Here is an 18,807-nt window from a genome sequence, read left to right as displayed (position 1 = left end):
CATATGCATAAAACGCTTTCTTTTAAATACAATTTGCTCAGTTACTTGTCTTGTTCGGTTATTTCAGCAAGTGCCACACACTATTCATAGAAAACAATTGAAAAGCAAAACTGGTGAAGTGCAAAAGTCACTGGCCTGAAATGCTTACAGGATATCAATCAAAAACAGACACGCACGCCTGTGTGCTCACGTATAAATGTCACGCACATCTACAAATGCCTTATACTGCATTTATATTCTGGATGACAAAGAAAGCACTGTAGAATTTGCGGCACAGCTCTGTACTCATTAAGACAGAGGCAGAGGTGCAGTGTGTATGTGCATGTGTGTGGAAGAGATTTTTGCATGTGCTATGCAGGCCAAATGTCATGCTTTTGGGTATGCTTTTAGTCACGTTACATGAAGATGTCGTGGGTTACTGTTATAAGTTGTCAAAATTCCCAGTGGGCACTTTTATATTCAAATCAATGCTGTGTTTGGGATCAATGGGGTGAGTCAACAGTCCCTGTGAGTATTCTTGTGAATCTTTGTGGTGCACAGCCTTTGCTTTTTTTTGTGATTGTGAGACAATTTATATTTCCAAAATATGTATCAGTCTCTGATCTTGTTGAATGTATTTCACTGTTAAATGATCAGCACTGTTTAATCTGTAGGACCATCAGAAATGTGTATTAGGGGGTGTGGGGGGGTCCTATAAGGTAGCAACGCAAAAGGTTTTTACAGGTCTTATGACTCTGCAAGTTTAGGTCTGGTGCATACACAAAGAAAGCTGCCTGTTAATGTATAAATAAACATGTTAGCAGTCACTTTCTGGGCCATGTGAACTGTGCACCATTTTCCAGCAGTGTTATCCACATGTTTTCAGTCACCAGCTATAGTTACATATGTTGCACTGATTAAGCATACAATGCTATCTTTTGCTGTGGCTGTAAACACAAAACGTTATTATAAATTTGTCTAATTTACCAATAGCAATCATGCTTTTTGCAGCCATATTTATGGCAACAAAAACATTCATTTTCACTAGTCCTGCTTCTATACAAGTAGCTTCCACTGTAAGCTAGCCCAAGGCTTCACACTTATCTTTAGGAGACATGGTTTTCCACTGACAAACGAGAGAAGTGAGTTCTCACACGATGTAAACTGTATAATATGTGTCTTCTTTTTCTCATTTAACAATTTACTAAAGCCTGGAAGATGAAAAGTCTTCATGGGTGATTAAACAGCAGATCATGGCATGTAAAGTGATTTTAAATGTTCTCCAGTCTGATGAAGTGCTACAACAATGTATAAGAAAGTTTTAAAATAGATTTTCCTTTGAGCTTGTGTAAGATAACACAACAGGTGGAAATGTAAAAGTGGTACATTTTGTAAAGTGATTTGTAAAGAGCCTTGTCGAAAAGATCTTTGCTATAATTTGTATATAGATGCTTTGTAATGCAGTACACTCAGGTGGTTTACGCAGTCCAAATCACCACAGCAGCTTCCTTGATTTAAAACATGGCCTCATGACTTTGAAGAATGTATCTGTTAAATGAATGTTTATGACCATATACTGATAACATGACATGCTTTTATCAATCCATACTTATTAACAGTCAAAATTTATTGCTTTTTTTTTATTTTATTAATCTATGTGACTATCTTCACTTAGTTAATGTGTATGTCTATGATAATGTCTTGTAAAAGAAACAAAAAGTTTCCTCCTCTTTTGTACACAGTATTCATATTCTTTGTGTAACCGACTCGACAGTCAGAAAGTTGCCCTCAGCAGATATGAGATGCAAACTGCAATCAGGGTTATTAAACCAACAAACACCAGTAAACACCTTCTCAGTCACATTAAAAAAATAACAAAAGATAACAATAGGGTATGCAGTCATTTCTCCATGTGGCCCAGCAGTACCCCACTATATAATGTTGGCCTCAAAGGGGTTTAACACTGGCCGAAGGGACACTGCAATGTGCCTCTCCCATCTCAGCTGACAGGATTTTCTTGGTGCCACCAGGCTCCATTCTATCACATTAGATAGCTTATAAGACAGCAGGTGCTGCCAATATGAAGCAGACCTCAAAAGAGCACTCATTCATCACTAAATTCCCCTCAGGTACTTGATCAAAACACTTACAGGGGAGTCAGCAAAAGCCTTTGAGTGCAAAAATGTTCAGCAGATTGAAAATTAGAATGACTATGAAAGGTAATGAAGGATTCACAGGGAATTAAAGCTCAAAGTTGAGTTGGTAACTCACAGGAGAAGTGGGTGGATGAAAGGTGGAGAGAAGAAGAGATCTGAAACACAAAAGTCCACATGAAATACCTCAGTGGAAATGGACAATAAAACACAAGGTGAAAGAGAAGAGGCTCAAACAGTATTAGTATTTAGTATTTATTTATTTATTGTCATTGTCAAGAACAATGAAATTGCGTAACAATGAGTCAGAAATCATAAGAGCTTGTTTAAATGAAGGTTGTGAGTGTGGATAAATGAACATTACACAATTAGGATGAGAGTGGAATTAAATAAGTATTTTTAAAAATGCAGCACCTTTTTTTTATTATTTTGATACCAGTTCAGACAAGCTAATGTTTGCTGGTATACCAACACACTGACTGTTTACAAGTACACTCACAGGGGTGGACCAAAAATGAAGTCATCTGCAAATGGGATAGTGCAGATGGTTCAGACCAGGACAAACGCAGCTATATTTTTTCATCAGTCTCCTGATGATGACGACAAAAAGAATCCTCCAAGAAGCTTTCGTTCAAATAAGATTAGGCATCTGTGTCCACACTAGTGGCACCTAAAGTTATTGTCAATCTCCTTCATCCTGGTTGGGACAAGCACCCTGTGTCTGTGCTAAATTTTACATTTAATTCGATAGTCAAGTGAAAACATTAAAGGCATCATTATAAACATCAGTCTGTACAAAAGAACCCCAGCCTGCAGTTTTTTGTTAATACAAAAACAATTGCTTAAAAATTTAAGTCTAAATAGTTCAGTATAGACTTTTGAACATGAAATGAATATGAAATGTTGATTTTCCCCATGAGGAATACATACATAACCCTATCAGTGTATTAGCAGTCTGGACTGTTAATTATTAAGCTATCAATTTTGACCCAAACATTTGAAAGCCACAAAGTGACACTTTTTGTTTTGTTTCTCGGGAATCTTTGGAAAAAGGTTCCTGCATTAAAAATGTGAAAACTGGAACACCCGACAGTGAAATCCTACCACTTCCAGTCACTAGACTTATACCATATTAACCTATAGAACGGTATTGTTCAACAAAAGCTACTGCAGTGCACTTAAAAAAAGGATTTGTAGTGTGACTAGGAAAATAAATGTTTGATTTTCTTTCATAAATGTAATCTATGGTCTTTTTGTTAAGACAAAAAGACTAATGTTCCTCTGATGCCCTTGGATTGCCTGTGATTGAGGAATATTGACCTTGCAGTGCTGCAGTTTCTGTCCGGCTGCTTTCAGGGCCAGCAGGGCATAAAGTCTGTGATTTAGTCTTGTCACAGCTTTCTGGTTAAACAGTATTAAGGCCACCAGAGAGTAAATCTCAACATGACAAACCTTCACAGACACACATTTACACTCACCTCAAATCCTTGAACCCTAAGTGACAAATTAAAGGCAAAAACTATTATATTAATGATTTGCGGTGAAATTTCAAATGAATTACAGTGCTCGTAAGATGAGCTCTCCAGCTGAGTAATTCTAATTTAAACCCTAATATTATAAATATTGATTATCAGTCCTCTATGTTTACAACAGTACACAAAGATGATGCAGATGAAATGACAATAATGACCCTCTTATTAAATCTGAAAGATACAAATCAATACTGCCACAGAGAATGTCAGAAGTGTGTTTATACTTGTTTCTCCACCCTATATTGATGTATTCAGCTGGTTTGGGAAGTCCTATCCAAAAAAAGAACAAACCAACAAACTGCAGAGCATCATTGTGTTGAAGCGTAATGTTGACATTCAATAAACAGTGCAATTAAAGACAGAAAAAAATTAAAACATTTATTGGGCATAAATATATTATATATACGCTACCGATACAGTTACGTCTTACATACATAGGGTAGTATTTGCAAAAATCTATACATTAAAATTGATATGGCAGTTTCTTTTATATAATGCATATGAAATTGTCTAACATTTACAATACAAGAAGAAATGCATGAATTTCTTTTTTTCCTCAATTCGTAGACCATGACAACGTTGGAATGTTTATTTTTTAATTGTGAGGTAAAAATATGTTTCTGTTTTTGTCTTACTTAAAAAATAGTTAAATACCTGTGAGTCTCTGTATGTTTGTCAAATCGCCAATCTCTCAGTCAAAATCTCTACATGTACAAAACATTCAAAAAAAAAATGATCAGAAGGCACAGACGTGGGGTTGCTGGGCAAAACATTGTCTCTCACTCTTGACATACCCGCCAAATGTACAGGACCTGCAGGGTGGTGAGTAGGGAGGCTGGGGTTCTATAAAATCACCTGTATTTGAGGGGAAAAAACGCAAAAAAAAACCCAACAATGCACATCAAGGGAGTACCCTGCCCACAAACACAGTGCCTTTTTGTTAACACTGTGCTAACCTTGGACTATTTAACACTAGCATAACTGGCCTGACAATGACCATACACCAAGCAAACCTCTGCTCTTCCACTGGGGAATTAAGGCTTAAAAGGGGGTAGTGTTGGGCAACATAACATCAGGAGTTTAAGGAAAGGACACCTCACAAGTCACCTGTCAATTACAATGCAACAGGCAGACACAAGATGAACACATCAGACAAAGGCACCATACTCCCTATAAACTTTCCTTTCTTTGTGGCTGCACTGTGCATTCTGCAGAGAGCGCCCCAGTAATGCCAATGTCACAGTGATGCCAATAACAGAATAATGCCAATAAAAGTAACAGACAGTGTTGGCAGTAGAGTTTGGAATAGAGCAAAGGATCGCGTTTCCTATCGCTCATATTTACCTCATCAAGCCTAATGCTTGGCATAAAAAAGTGCTTCAACTCTGTTAGTCATAATGAATTTACCCTCTTCTTCTATAGCTCTATAGATATCTCTGTATATCATCTCTTAGCAATGTACGGACACAAAAAAGCTCACTACTGTTATACCAGCACAAGCCTGAAAAAGGATTTATCAATATTATTATTTTCATCATCTGCCGGAAACCATCGTATGATTGTTTTTGCTTTCTTTACCTTTCAGTGTGAAATCAGGTTGTGTAAAAATTAAAAAACGGGAAAAAAAACTCCACCGAAAGGGGCTACACATTTCATAATGGCACATTTTGCTTTACAAAACAAAACAATAAAAGATAATATGAAAAGAAGAAATATCACAGATCAAGTTAATGTTTTTTTTTCCTTTAGAAAGAATAATGATAATAGTCGTAATGCTGTGTCGCTGCAGAAGAACATCTCAGAACCCTTTAGACGATTCAAAACGCAACAACTAGTGGACATAAAAAGTTTGCACTTTGGCATTAAAACAGTAAAAATAGATATCAGAAGCTTCATTATAACACTAATCAGAACAAAAGCCAAAGGCAGCAACGTTTATCCCAAAACAGATGACTTGAATTGACCATAAGACCTGGCTTGCTACATGTTTCTCTAAGCGTTTCAAGAACTGCTTGCCTGTGCACAGCCAAAACAGGAAATGTAAAAAATAAAATAAAATAAAATAAAAATACATAGGCAATTTGGTTAAATGTTTGAAACGGCAATGATAACTGCAATTCATGGACTGATGAGCTACAGGTTCCCAACAGCTGTAAGAAAAATACTTAAAGGGTTACTGAGATAAGGAATGCTGGCCTTAATCATACAATCTAACATACATCCATTAAAACAAAAGAAAAAAAAACATGCTACAAGAAAAAATTAGTATATAACTACACTTGTCTCTTAATCTTTTAACAATAAATAAATGAAGATTGCACTGTAATTGGCATGTAAAGTACTGTATGCAAATATATAGTATAAATAAAACCTAGAAAAGAACTCTACCTTTACTTTCCCACCAACTTTGGCAAAGGTTTTTTAAGCTAGTAAACCACTTTACTTACTGACACAAACAGGAGCAAGGCACAGCACAGACAGAGCACAAGATACAGCATCAAAAATGAGAGAACAAAGGGAAGGAAGAGAGAAAAAAAGAAGAAAAGAAGCTAAAATGATAAATTATCATGATGACAGCAATAGGGATGACAAGATTAGATCTCCCCTCTGTGAGGCCTTATCCCTGAGGTACATTACAGGCTGCCAATCAGAGCTAATCATTACCTCCGTCTCCCATCCAATCCCTTTTACTCCCTGCACCCCATCCGACAAACATGTCACACATTAATTACGCAGGTCAGGGTGACTTCTTTGGATTATCGGGGCATGTATTGGGTTGTACCTTGGCTTTGTTGCTTCGGGTTGGGGTTAAAAAGGGTTTTGGGGACTTGGGTGGGAGGTGAGGGGCTGTTATGTGTGTTAGAATGCCCTGTTCTGATGAGTTGTGTCCTGTCAAAGGCTTGTTTGGTTAGTGAACATTAGTTCAAGTCCTCAGAGAACATGTCCGTCTGAGGAGAGACCACAGACTTGCTACTGCTCTGATTACATATCAATAAAGCACCTTTTAATAGAGAGAGCGAGAGAGAAGAGAGGGAAAGTGAGAGTAGTGCATGGGCAGACAGATGGGATGGATCGAAAGCAAGAGAAAAGTGGCCAGAGCAAAAAGGGTAATTACAGATAATCACGGGTGGGAAATGAGAAAAGAGGAGAATAGACTTTAAATGCATCAATTGACAGGCTAGCCGGAAGGAGAAACAGCTTTAGCATTGCTCTGGCTGGCTAATTCTTAGTGGGGGCTAAAGCACAAGCTAACTCCTAATGGCTTTCCTAGTTAACACCCATACAGCTCTGAGAAGGCCGGTTAGCTGGCAGACTGTTAGCACCTCTGGGTCAGTGGAGCTACGTACATATCGCTAGTAAAGCTACAGATAAATAGGCTGGAGCAATGGTATTTGAGATGGTAGATTAAAGAAGAACTGACCAATGGCCCAAAATATGCTCAGCCCAGCCCTTTCCTTGTCTGCTGCAGCCGATCACAACCACAGCCCGGCTCCCCAAAGCCAGTTTAAGCCTCACAAACCAATACCTTCAAGGGCTCATATTCTGAACCAAGACAAGTGTTTAAGGGCTCCTTCAACTAAATGTGCAAGCTGCTGAGCTGACCTCAGAGCTGCCGTCTATGAGCACCTAGAGTCCACTATTCCCCCTTTTACACTGTACTTCAGACCTTACATTGCCATCACTTATATTACATCAATTTATAGCATCATAGTATTTGCTATAATATACATATCTATATATAGAGTTCATATATTAGATTACTGGTTTTCCATTCTTTTGTAGATATAATAAAATCAAAGGATAGCAGCATCTTAAACCATACATGGATTGCATCACTTTGGTAGCGGAAAGAGTGAATGAGTGAATGTAAAAAGCTAAGCAGATATGTGATTTACTTCTTAGGATGAAATGTCTTTCTCATTGTCATTGCATTAGTGTAATTGGATATGTGTGCAAGGTTATGCATGTAAGTCTGCACCTTTGTCTGTGCACTGGGTATTTGTCAGTCTGCATGTGAGAACGGGTGCAGATTGCGTGAAATGTCTGACAGCCTGTAGAGTTGTAACAAACTGGGTAAGTAAGAACAACTAAAGCTTTGAAGGCCTACACTGGAATATGGCTGAATGAATAAAGACTACAGCAAAAAAAAATGCAAATTAAACACTGAAAAATAAACCAAAAAAGTAAGGCAATGACCATCAAGAAATATATGTTCTCTAAGTGAATATGTTTTAAAAAGATACAAAATAAAAACATGCAAGTCAGTCTGGAAAGCAACTGTTTTGCTCACAGCTATTTTAAGGCTTGATTATCAGCTTTCTTTCCCAAACGAGGTACAACTCAGACAAGGCTTCCCTCGACAGAAATCCTTAACAAATGAGACGGACAATGGTATGAAGACAACAGAGACGGAGAGGGAAAAAGTCCAAGGTGAGTGAAGGCAAAAGACAACAGGAACAAGGTGGGAAAAGCCTGAATCAAAAAATAACCCAAAAAAATCATAGATAGCGTTGAATGTACATCTCAAGTGTTTGTTTTGATTTCATTCGGTTCTTTCATAGATGTTTTTTAAAGTTTTTTTTTCTGCGATTTTGCTTTCTCTTTCTATCCTATAATTAAAAATTCCCTCACTTCATGAAGAAGTACTGTAGCAAGCAGGCCATGAGGATGGAGAAGCCTGCAAACACACACACAATCAGCGCCGCAAAGCGCTCGTCGCTCGAGATCAGGCCCGCTCCTTTGCCTGCTTCCACGGCACACTGCTCTCCTGATGATGCTGCCTCCTGGCGACGCAGCGTGAACAAAGAGGAAGGGCTCAGTGGTCCACACAGCTCCTGGCACGTATCCTGGCAACGGCGGCAGGCACCCACACGGAAACGGTAGTCTGTGTTGCTCTGGAGACCGGAGATTTGAAACACACCCTCCTCTCCCTTGAAAACCTTTGAAGGCAGGAAAGAGGTGAAAAAAGTTTTACAGCTGACTTGGATAAGAAAGACATTTTAAGAAAGAAATAAGATAAGCGCAAAGGACGCAGATTTTCATCCAACTAAAAAGCATAACATGCTCCTGAGTGAAATCATTTTAGCTAGAAAACAGACATGCATGCTCACGTAAACTCATATTTTATTCAAAGAACACAGAAAAACAAAACAAATTAGATGTTTAAACTGTGAAAATTTTAAGAAATTTGGAATTTAATGGTAGCAACATTTAATCCACTTTTACCAACTTAGTAGATTTGTTGCTCAATTTTTGGGAGAGGAATGTTCTTCCTATCATTCTTATTTGATAGGTTTCTAGGTGTGCAACAGTCCTCATTAAGGTCTTCTTTGGTGTATTTTGTTTCTCATGATGTGCCAGACGTTTTCAGCTGGTGAAAGGTCTGGTGAAGAGGCAGGCCAGTTCAGCACCCGGACTCTTCTACAAGAAGCTGTCCAGGAGACATCTTTTTAATGACCACCCTTAAAAAGATGTCTCCTGGATGGGAGCATATGTTGCTCTAAAACCTATATATACACCTTTCAGCATTAATGTTGTCTTTCCAGATGAGCAAAGTGCCAGTTTCCCTAGGCATTATTGGGCTCCCATACCCTCAGGCATACAGGATTTTGAACTAAGCGCTGATAACAAGCCAAATGGTCCCTCGCTTCTGTAGTGTGGAGGACGTATCATAGTATCATTCAAGTTTCCTGAAAAGAATTTCAAATTTGTCCTCCCACAGAACAGTTTTCTACTTTCATGTTAACAACATTTTTACATTTTGCTTTTTCTTTGCACGATAGAGTTTTAATCTGCATTGGAACTGTGTTCACAATGATTTCTGAGTTCCTGAGTCCTTACAGTGTAATTGATGTTACTGCAGTGCTGCTTGAGAGCCGAAAGATCACAAGCGAGGATCACACCGAGATTCTCCAGATTCTCAGAATCATTTCAAGATATTATGTACTGTAGATGATTGGATACTAAAAGTTTTCACCATTTTATATTGAAGAACATTATTATGAAACTGTTCCACGATTTGATGATGCGTTTTTTTTGTTTTGTTTTTTTTTTGGGGGGAGGGGGTGTATTCGCAGACTGGTGAATTCTCCTTCTAGCTTTGCTTCTGAGAAACTCTGCCCCTCTAAGATGTCATGTTACTGACATTTTGCCAATAAACCTAACTAGTTGCAAAATGTTCCTCCGGCTGTTTCTTTTTAGCACCACTTAGTTTTTTCGGTCTTTTGTTATCTCCACCCAACTCTTTTGAGACCTGTTGCTGCCGTCAACTTTAAAATGAACTAATATTTTTTGATGAAATAGTAAAATGTCTCCGTTTAAAATTTCATGTCTCCTATGTTCTATTGTGATTAAAAAACATGTTTAAGACATTTAAATGACCGCCTTGTGTTTTTCTTTGCATTTTACAGGGTAGTTTCTTTGGAATTGAACTTGTAGAAAGGTAAGTGGTGTTTGTGTCAAAGGAGAATGTGTGTAGACAAAAAACACCATTTAATTTTTAGTGCTGCAGTAGAAGAAATGGTTTGATAAAGGTGCACTGAACTTTAGCTGTTAGACTCTCAAACTGACGAGAGGTAAATATAACTGAGTGCATTTACTGGTCTTCTCATAAAGAAATAAAAAAACCCAACAAAAATAAGGAAAAACAACCCCCCCAAAAAAGAACACAAAATGTTAAAAGCAGCATCTGATAACATATGTCTGCACAGGTTTTATCTACTTATGAGAGTGCAGTTCTTCCCACCAACCATTCTGTAATTCAATAACAGAAGTTGAAATGGCCCTGAAGACAAATAACTTTTTGTCTACCTGCCTGCCCACCGCTGCAGCTGTGAGCAATCAAATCCTATATTTCCAGGTGCAGCAGACTCTTCCTGAGATACTTCTGTTTTGTAATTTTCATTAAAAGTATTTAATACCTCTCAGCAGGGGGGATGTATATGAGGGAAGTGTTCACACATGGGTATTTTACTCTTCTATCAAATGTCAAAAGAAAATTGAATTAATTAATTCCAGCAGCTTCCTAGTGTTTAGATGAACTGGACAGCTCTCATGTAAGACCCGTTTACATGTGTGTGTTACAAACCTGTTTGTATTCTGACTCACGTCCCACCAGCACCTGGAGCACATAGCTCACAGGGTCCCCCCTCATTGGTGGAATAGTTTCCCATGTTATCTCACACATGTTCCCCTCCAGCTGGTGCACTCTGGGAGCTGTTGGAATTAATAATAACAAATCATTATCTCATATACATGACTGCATATCGTTAAAAGACGCTTGCAAACAGATGAAGACTATAATTAGAACACCATCTCTTGTGAAGTCAAGAAATGGTGGTTATCATTTTACAACATTTAAAATGTTGTAAATGGCCTGCATTTGTATAGCGCTTTTCTAGTCCCTAAGGACCCCAAAGCGCTTCACACTACATTCAGTCATTCACCCATTCACACACTGCCGATGGCAAGCTACATTGTAGCCACAGCTGCCCTGGGACGCACTGACAGAGGTTGTAAACAGTAAAGTGTAGATAAACTCACAGTTCAGTGATTTGCCAAACACTTAAAGCCTATATTTAACTGAAAACATTAAGAAGATAACTTATCCAGAGCTGAAACTTGATTCAGCATATAGAAAAAGTGGTATAAAACTGGGTATAAAAAGAGCATACCCAAGAAGGTTCATTCTTCCGTGAAACAGTGCAGCAAAACACTTATGATTGAAGAACAACATTTTTCAATATGGAACTGCAACGACTTTGGGGATATTATAATGTATAATAGAAAAAATACATCATATAAATGTAAGGCTTATCTTAGGGCCAATGTTCATTTAGGATGAACTAAAACAAAGCAGAAGAAACAACTGAAATCTATCAATCAAAAATAGGAAACTGAGAAACATATATATGAATATAAATAGTGAACATCAGCTACAACAAAGTGAGTCATGAAATTCATTTTGTTTTTCAGTTGTAACATTTGTTATGCACTGCAATCAAATCCTTGGGGATTAATGTCATTTTACACTGTAAATTACAATGTTAACAACAACGATGTCATTTTGACTGCAATAAACTGCTGCATTAAATACAAAACACATTTTACTAACTGCTTTGATAACCAAGTATCTATATGTTGATTCATCTCAACATCACCTGCTCTTTATAGTTTCAAATGAATGCCTGACCCTTTTAGATGGCGTACACTGCTATGAGCTTTACAGAAGCTATTCGGTCCCTCGAGTGGGTTTATGGATATATCAATGCTATGCGGCACAGCTACCATCATACTTTGTAGATATATCCAGAGAGGTTACCCCTTACTGCAATTATTGGAGCTGTAATAAGCCACCCCCTCTCTTACAGTAACAATCAGATGCTGGAGGCAATAATCAGGCAGGCGACAGTAAAATTCATCACTAAAAGCCAAAAACAGATGCATTTGTTGCATGCGTAAAGCTTGATTTAATCCACGTAGAAGTGGCAAACATTACTGTATGCATGGATACTCGTGCACTGGTGTGTTTGCGTTGCTCTGCCATCATATGTGAAATTGAGCTGACACTGGTGGACTGGTAGGACATCTTCACATGATCTGACCCCTGAAGATATTTAAAGTTAGATTTACCTAAATAGAGGACTGTGCGTTTTAATATGTCTGATAATTCCCCACTAATATCCCTACGGCACAACTGTACGATCTGAAAAGGCAGCTGGTGTATAGCTAGTGATGAAGACAGGACTTCTTTGTGTGAAATGTGTTTGTGCACAAAGACATTTTCTCCGCTTCGGTTTACCTTTCAGGGCAGGGGGTATAGACTTGGTGGTGCAGAACGTATGTGTGTCAGAAAAAGGACCCTCCCCAGCATCACTGATGGCCTGTATTCTGAAGCTGTAGCTGCTGGACTCGGTCAATCGCTGAACCTTGTAGGTGTGGCTGGGACCACGGTAGATTGTCACAAACCTAAACAGGGAACATAATGAAGAAGGAGAAATAAACAATAAGATGTAAATCTAAAAAAATTTTTTAAAAAGGAAGGACGGTTCAATGTGACAGAGGGAGCACTGACAGGCCTAGGCATGAAGGATCACTCCATCAGAGATAAAGGAGAAATGGTGAAGGGAAGTGAAGGTGATGGTGTTATGAATGGGTATAAGAAGGGAAGAGTTATGATAATAGAGAAAAACATGGTTAAACATCCATCCATCTATCCATCTAATTCAAGGTCGTTGGGGGCTGGAGCCGATCCCAGCTGTCAATACGGCTGAGGCAGGTTACAGCCTGATCATGTTGCCATCTTATTGCAGAGCACGGTCAAACAAGAACAGTAAAAAGTAAGGCACAAACACTTAGATACCCACTAATCACTAACTTAGTTATAAGGACTGATAGACCATGTTTGTGACTTGATATAGTTTAACTCAGCACAGCAGGCGTCACAAGAAAAATGATGAGCAGCTCAGCGGTGAATGTGAATATTTTAACACAATTATATGTTAACCTGAGGTAAGATTAACTTCAGAAATAAAATGTGGGGACCTTGAAAAGCAAGAGGAGCAGCAGAAGAAAAGAAAGCACCTTAAAAAAAAGATAGAGATGATTGATGAACACGCAGGACAAACAGTGGCAGGCTATAGTCACAAATCTGATGAAAATGAGCACCAAAAGCATTCCTGGCTGGCTCGATGGACAGATTCATGGAGTGGGAGAGATAAAAGCAGGAAAAGTCTGGGAGATAAGTGAATGTGAGCCGAAGAGGGGTTATTTATCTCAGCAATCAGCTTTGCAGCAAAATAAGGTAAATGTCTAGGTGGCAAAGGAAGCCATGAAGCAGAGGAATGAGAAAAGAAAGACAAAGGGAAATGGTTAATGAACAAGAGAAGAGGCAGTAATAGAAGAGTAAAGTCGCAGGAGGATGCAAGGGAGAGAGAAGTTAAAGCAGAAGGATAGGTGATTGAGAATTAAAGGAGATGATGATAATGTTGAAGAGAGAAAAGAGAGTGCGAGACAAAGAGGAGAGGAGAGAGGTCACGGTTTAGTGGAAAGCTATAACTCCAGATGAGCTCTTTATGTAGCTGCACTACAGAAGTGATGTGTTTCTCTGGCTGATATATGATGTTATTAAACCTTGGCCTTACTGGTGGGCCATACAGTTAACACGTGCAGCGATCAACTGCATGGCTTAAAAAAAACAAACAACTAATGCATTAACTTTTCCATCATCAGGAGCTATGACCTCTTCGCAGTCGACCAGACATAAATGGTAAGATATCAAAATAATTAACATTTAGCACAGCACAAACAAACAATAAATACACTTGCACAAAAAAATCACTAGGACATAGTTAATGAGATGAATTGCCCTGGTGCTGACCAAAAGCTGACCAATTAACTACAACATGGCAGAGCAGAGGGCAGGATGAGAGAGGTCAGAATGTAATGAAACAATCTGTTATTGTTCTACTGCAGACGTCATCGTGTAAGAAGAATAAAGCCCTTGAACTACACTGCCCCGTGTTGTCATGACATTCTTGCAACTCTCAGATTTGACACAAGGCATGTCAGTGGGTAACATGGATGAGAAGAGGGAGAAATGAATGGAGCACAGGAAACAAGTGAAAATAAAAAGCCCTGACTCAGGGAGGACAGCGCATGAGCAACAAGTCTGCAAACAGGGAGATAAGAAAAAGAAAAATTAGTCTGAGCAAGCAAGGGAAAGGAGGATGGGAAGGTACAAGGATGAGAAATAAATAATGGCAACAATAATGGGAACCGGAGAACACTTTCTTTATCATCATAAAATAGAGGAATGCTTGGGTTTACTGAAAAATAAAGGAAGGGTAAAAAATGCCAATGCAGGGGAAATAATTCCTGAAAGGAAGCACACATTCATTGTCAGAATCTCCACATTCGCAGTCACCTGTCTAACAATAAACCCCGATTAATAAACATGAATTAAATCAGAGGACAGCAAGAGACAGAGGAGGGGAGGAGTCAAGGTCAAAAACATAAGTGTAATATCAGAAATGATATTTGCACAGATTATTGCTGGCTATTCAATATGTTTGTTTACAAAGCTAAATACTTCAAGATTTCATTAGTTCCCTGCTTTCAATGTGCCCTTCCAATCTCGCTTATTATGTCAGCAGTGAAGCTTCTGGTTGCCATGGCTAACTCATACTAAAAAATAAAAACCCTTCTAATTCATTTTAACAGAGCGTGATGAGAAAGAAAAGGGGAAAGCAGAGCAGCGTAGGAGGAGTGCCCTGTAAATCTTCTACGTCCATTCTTAATTTTATATGCCTTGTTGCACACAAATACACAGTGTACAAGAAACTGTGATGCACCACTAACCACTTATACCACCTTTTTTTAAAAACACATTTAAAATATAGATGCCAGTGATCGCAAGGTACCCTCCCCACACACTGCTCCCCGAGAGCTGCACTGGTGGCTGCCCACTGCCTCACTGGGTGAATGGGTTAAATGCAGAAAAGTATTTTCCCTATGGGGACTAACACATACACATTCTTTCATTTAAATGAGCCACTCCTCATCCCTAAGTCTACAGCATAAACACTTGGGGAAAAAAAAGACAAATTAACCTTGAGTTTAGTTGCCAACTATGTTTAATACTCCAACTCCTATAACTTCATCGGGTGCATACAGACACATGCATAATATACCTAACTGCATCCAAGCGTGATTACAAAGAAAGAAAAATGTACATAAATATGCACAAACATTACTGTGGCAGTTAGAAAAGGGTAAACAAAACTGTGAAAGCTGTTTGCATTTGGTATGGCAGAGAGCGATCGCATACCTCTATGTTTGTTTATGTGTATGTGTGTCACAGAAGCTAACAGACCACAGCCTGCCAGTTAGGGACCCATCTGTCAGTTATGGTACCCATTCCAAGGGTGTCAAGGTGCCAGCTTGATACAGCCAACCCTTAATTCAAACACTGATAAGGGCCAACCAGAAGGATAAAGGAGGGAGCTAAACAAACTGACAGTTGGGCAGACGGGCTGGTGCGATGCATTACAGATACTCTTTGCTCTAGCTACTTGCAAAAATTCCCTCCTCCTGAACTTTTTTTGCCCCCAGATGTGTATTTGACTCCCTGTCCATGATTATTTTCCATCCTCTCCTCCTCAGTCTGCTAACACTATCTTTCCATTTCTCTTTTTATCGCTGCTGTCTGACCAGTCAATTCAATGAAGGCTTGATTGTTGGGGGCTGCATCCCTGCTGTGTCCAGCTCCACTCAACATGACTACTCCCAGGTACATCTAGTTACTGCACACAGAGGAAAAGGCACAGATCCCCACAAGTACCTTTAATGTTAAATGCACACACTCCCTCGGCTCCCCTCAGCTGCTCTGGTTTTGTCCTCCTAGTATTTGTGTGTTCTTCTCAATGATGTGCATATTTTTAACCTGGGTTCTAATTTGATCAATTGACTAGTTATAGGGTGAGAAGTCCTCTGAGGGCAACATCATAGTTTCAATCCCTTGTTACACATGAGGTTCCATAGATAAATGCAGACTATCGTTCTGTCTATTGCTGTCATAGAGACAGGATTAGTAGGTTAATTCGGTGTTCCACTTTTTGTTTATAAATGGGTAAATATAAGCTTCAAGTCCAAGATTTTAATGTGTTGTTTAAATAAGCTGGACTCAGCCCATTCCCTCAAGTAAACAATGATGATGGAGCAGTATAAACTGGTCCATGTATACTCCACCTGTGGTTCTTGTCCTCCATCTGTAGTGTGTAGACCATGTCATCAGCAAGCAGAGCACGTGTGTGGCTGGTGTTTTCGCCCCACTTGAGCTTCAGGCTTTGAGGGCCAGCCGCTGAGCATTCGAGTGGGGGCGGCGGTGGCGGGAGAGGGCGTGTCCTCACGATCAGTGGTAAACTGTTGGGACTGGAGCCAATGGCATTCACTGCCTGGATCTGCACACTAAAAATCATGGGAGAGAGCGAGAAAGAGATAGAATTTATTTGTTGAATATTGCACTGTAAAAATGTTTATTATTATTTTATTATTTATCATCTTATATTGATTGGATTTTTGTGGAAATGTCTCTAGAGATGAGAGCCAAACAAGCCAGCATTTAAATTTTACTTGAGCATGTGTGCACTGATTTAAGATCACAAGCCAAAGTACGTGACCGTGAAAGTGCTGTACCATGCAACCTTGAATGCTCTCCATGTATTTGCAGACCTATCTGTCCAATGCTGGACACTAATGTGGTATATTAGCTTTGACCTTGGATGTTTGTGGATCCTTTTGCCTGTTACCATTCTCCTACGTACTCTGCATGATAAGCCTTAAATTTGTCAGACTTCCTGGTCCACATTTTCCCTAAATGTGTACCAAGTTAGGTAACTGCTATCACTGCTACAGGGTGTTTTAGACTATTTGTGCTAAAGAGAGAACTTAAATACTACAATGTATTCCCTAAAACATAATTATAAAGATTATAAATGACAGAGAAACATCATTTTAAGCACATGCATTTGAACTCGTATGCCAAAAATATATGGACTCAACTGGACACAAAGACACACACAGCTGCTAATTAAAGAGAATTGGGAGAAATGGATTTCTGTTTTTCAAACTCCCCTGCCGCCTTTCTTCCAGGAAGCCCCCCCTCTGTTCTTCGCGGTTTTTCTGTCAGTGTCTGATCAGCTTATTAGCATCAATATCAGAGGTCCTCAGCTAGTTGGTATCCTTCTTCTGACATTTAACCACTGATTCTTTGTAACTGCAACCTTTCATTATAATTCATGCAGCTTAGGTAAACATTTTTGTGTTTGTGTCTGTGAGGTAAAGGGCAACATGTATCTATCCAGTGGATAATTAAGGATATGGATAAAAGATAATAAGAGATTGTGAACAACGTAAAGATAAGGCTTAGCTTTTGATGATAGGTGGGGCTACATTTAGATATGATGAGAGTGAACGTGAATGTTTATTTGTTAGCCCTGTGATGGACAGGCAACCTCTTCGTGTTGTACCTTAACAAACTTTCATCTTAGGCTCAGAACAGATGCAGTTTATTTATTTATTTTTAATTTATGATTTATTTTTTTTACACTGTCAAGAGAAAAAAACTAGGGGACAAGTAATTGAATAATCTTGAGACTATAATTTCACCAGTGCAAGAACCTCTGACTGGTAAATTATTTAAATCTCACCTCAATGACTCCAAGAAAATCACTAAAGTGAAAATACACATCTAATTTTAGAGGACAAATTGAACTCTCTCCTTTACTTGAAGTTAAGGTTGACATTGTTGATAATACAGAATGCACCTTCTTTGCACTGCAGCTTTACTTAATGTGTATTCTGTCATTGATGACTAGACCACAAGTATACACTTAAGGGTTTTCTTTGGGGTTTTCTTTTTACTTTAATATGGTTTTGTTATTTATTTGGGGCAAAGATGCAGGAAAGATTTTCAAATCTTGTATTTTGAAGGAAATATTTTAAACTCCATTGACAGAAAATGCAAGTCATCTTAAATCTATATAGATATTTAATTTACAAATATTTAATGTAACTATATTTAATGTTTTATAATTTAGCGTATTGTATTGTTGGCGGGAAAAAACTAAAAACGAATTTCTTTGTTTTAAAAAGCAAACATATGTTTCCTTTTTCATCGGTTTAGAACAAAAACTGAAGTCTAAATACTAATACATAACAATAGTGTGTTTAACCTCCAAGCTGCAAAAAAAATTGTACAAATGTGGGTGCGCACACACACAAACAGCCACAAAAACACACAAATGTTTACTGTGGTCCTTTACAAGGCCACACAGTCAAAGAATATCTGAAGTACAATTCCTGTCGTAAATAACAACCAGAATTATAGCTATTTGGACACACAAAAACTCCCACAGATTCTCTCAAATGCACACAAACACACGCACGGGCTCACACATGTTCTGTCTCACTGGCAGCCATTATGCAACAGAGCACAGTGACACCGGGTCAAAAACAACCTCAGAATGAAAACAATGGTGCGAGATCACCCTGCCTCTGCACATGTCACCTTACCTTGGATAACCTCTCCCTGTTTGTCTTTTTTAATTAGAATTCAAAGAACTTGCTGCACAATCATATGCATG

At 38.6% G+C, this 18,807-nt stretch overlaps 1 protein-coding gene across 2 annotated transcripts in view; it reads right to left on the bottom strand.

Annotated features, from left to right (window-relative positions):
- Positions 1-5,989: 5,989 nt before the first annotated feature.
- Positions 5,990-18,807, bottom strand: part of fndc3ba (fibronectin type III domain containing 3Ba) — an 84,815-nt gene continuing 71,997 nt past the window's right edge. For both annotated transcript variants that reach the window (XM_026152459.2, XM_080294036.1), the window contains exons 24-27: positions 16,412-16,630; positions 12,465-12,631; positions 10,752-10,879; positions 5,990-8,604 (exon numbers count right to left, since the gene is read on the bottom strand). In XM_026152459.2, the coding sequence (XP_026008244.1) occupies positions 8,293-8,604; positions 10,752-10,879; positions 12,465-12,631; positions 16,412-16,630 (826 nt within the window). In that variant the 3' untranslated portion in view covers positions 5,990-8,292. The remainder of the gene's footprint in view (positions 8,605-10,751; positions 10,880-12,464; positions 12,632-16,411; positions 16,631-18,807) is intronic.

This window comes from Astatotilapia calliptera, chromosome 19 (assembly GCF_964374335.1).
Source record: "Astatotilapia calliptera chromosome 19, fAstCal68.1, whole genome shotgun sequence".
NCBI classification, from domain to species: Eukaryota; Metazoa; Chordata; class Actinopteri; order Cichliformes; family Cichlidae; genus Astatotilapia; species Astatotilapia calliptera.
The sequence above is the reverse complement of the archived record's forward strand: the minus strand, read 5'-3'. Positions and strand labels throughout refer to the sequence as shown.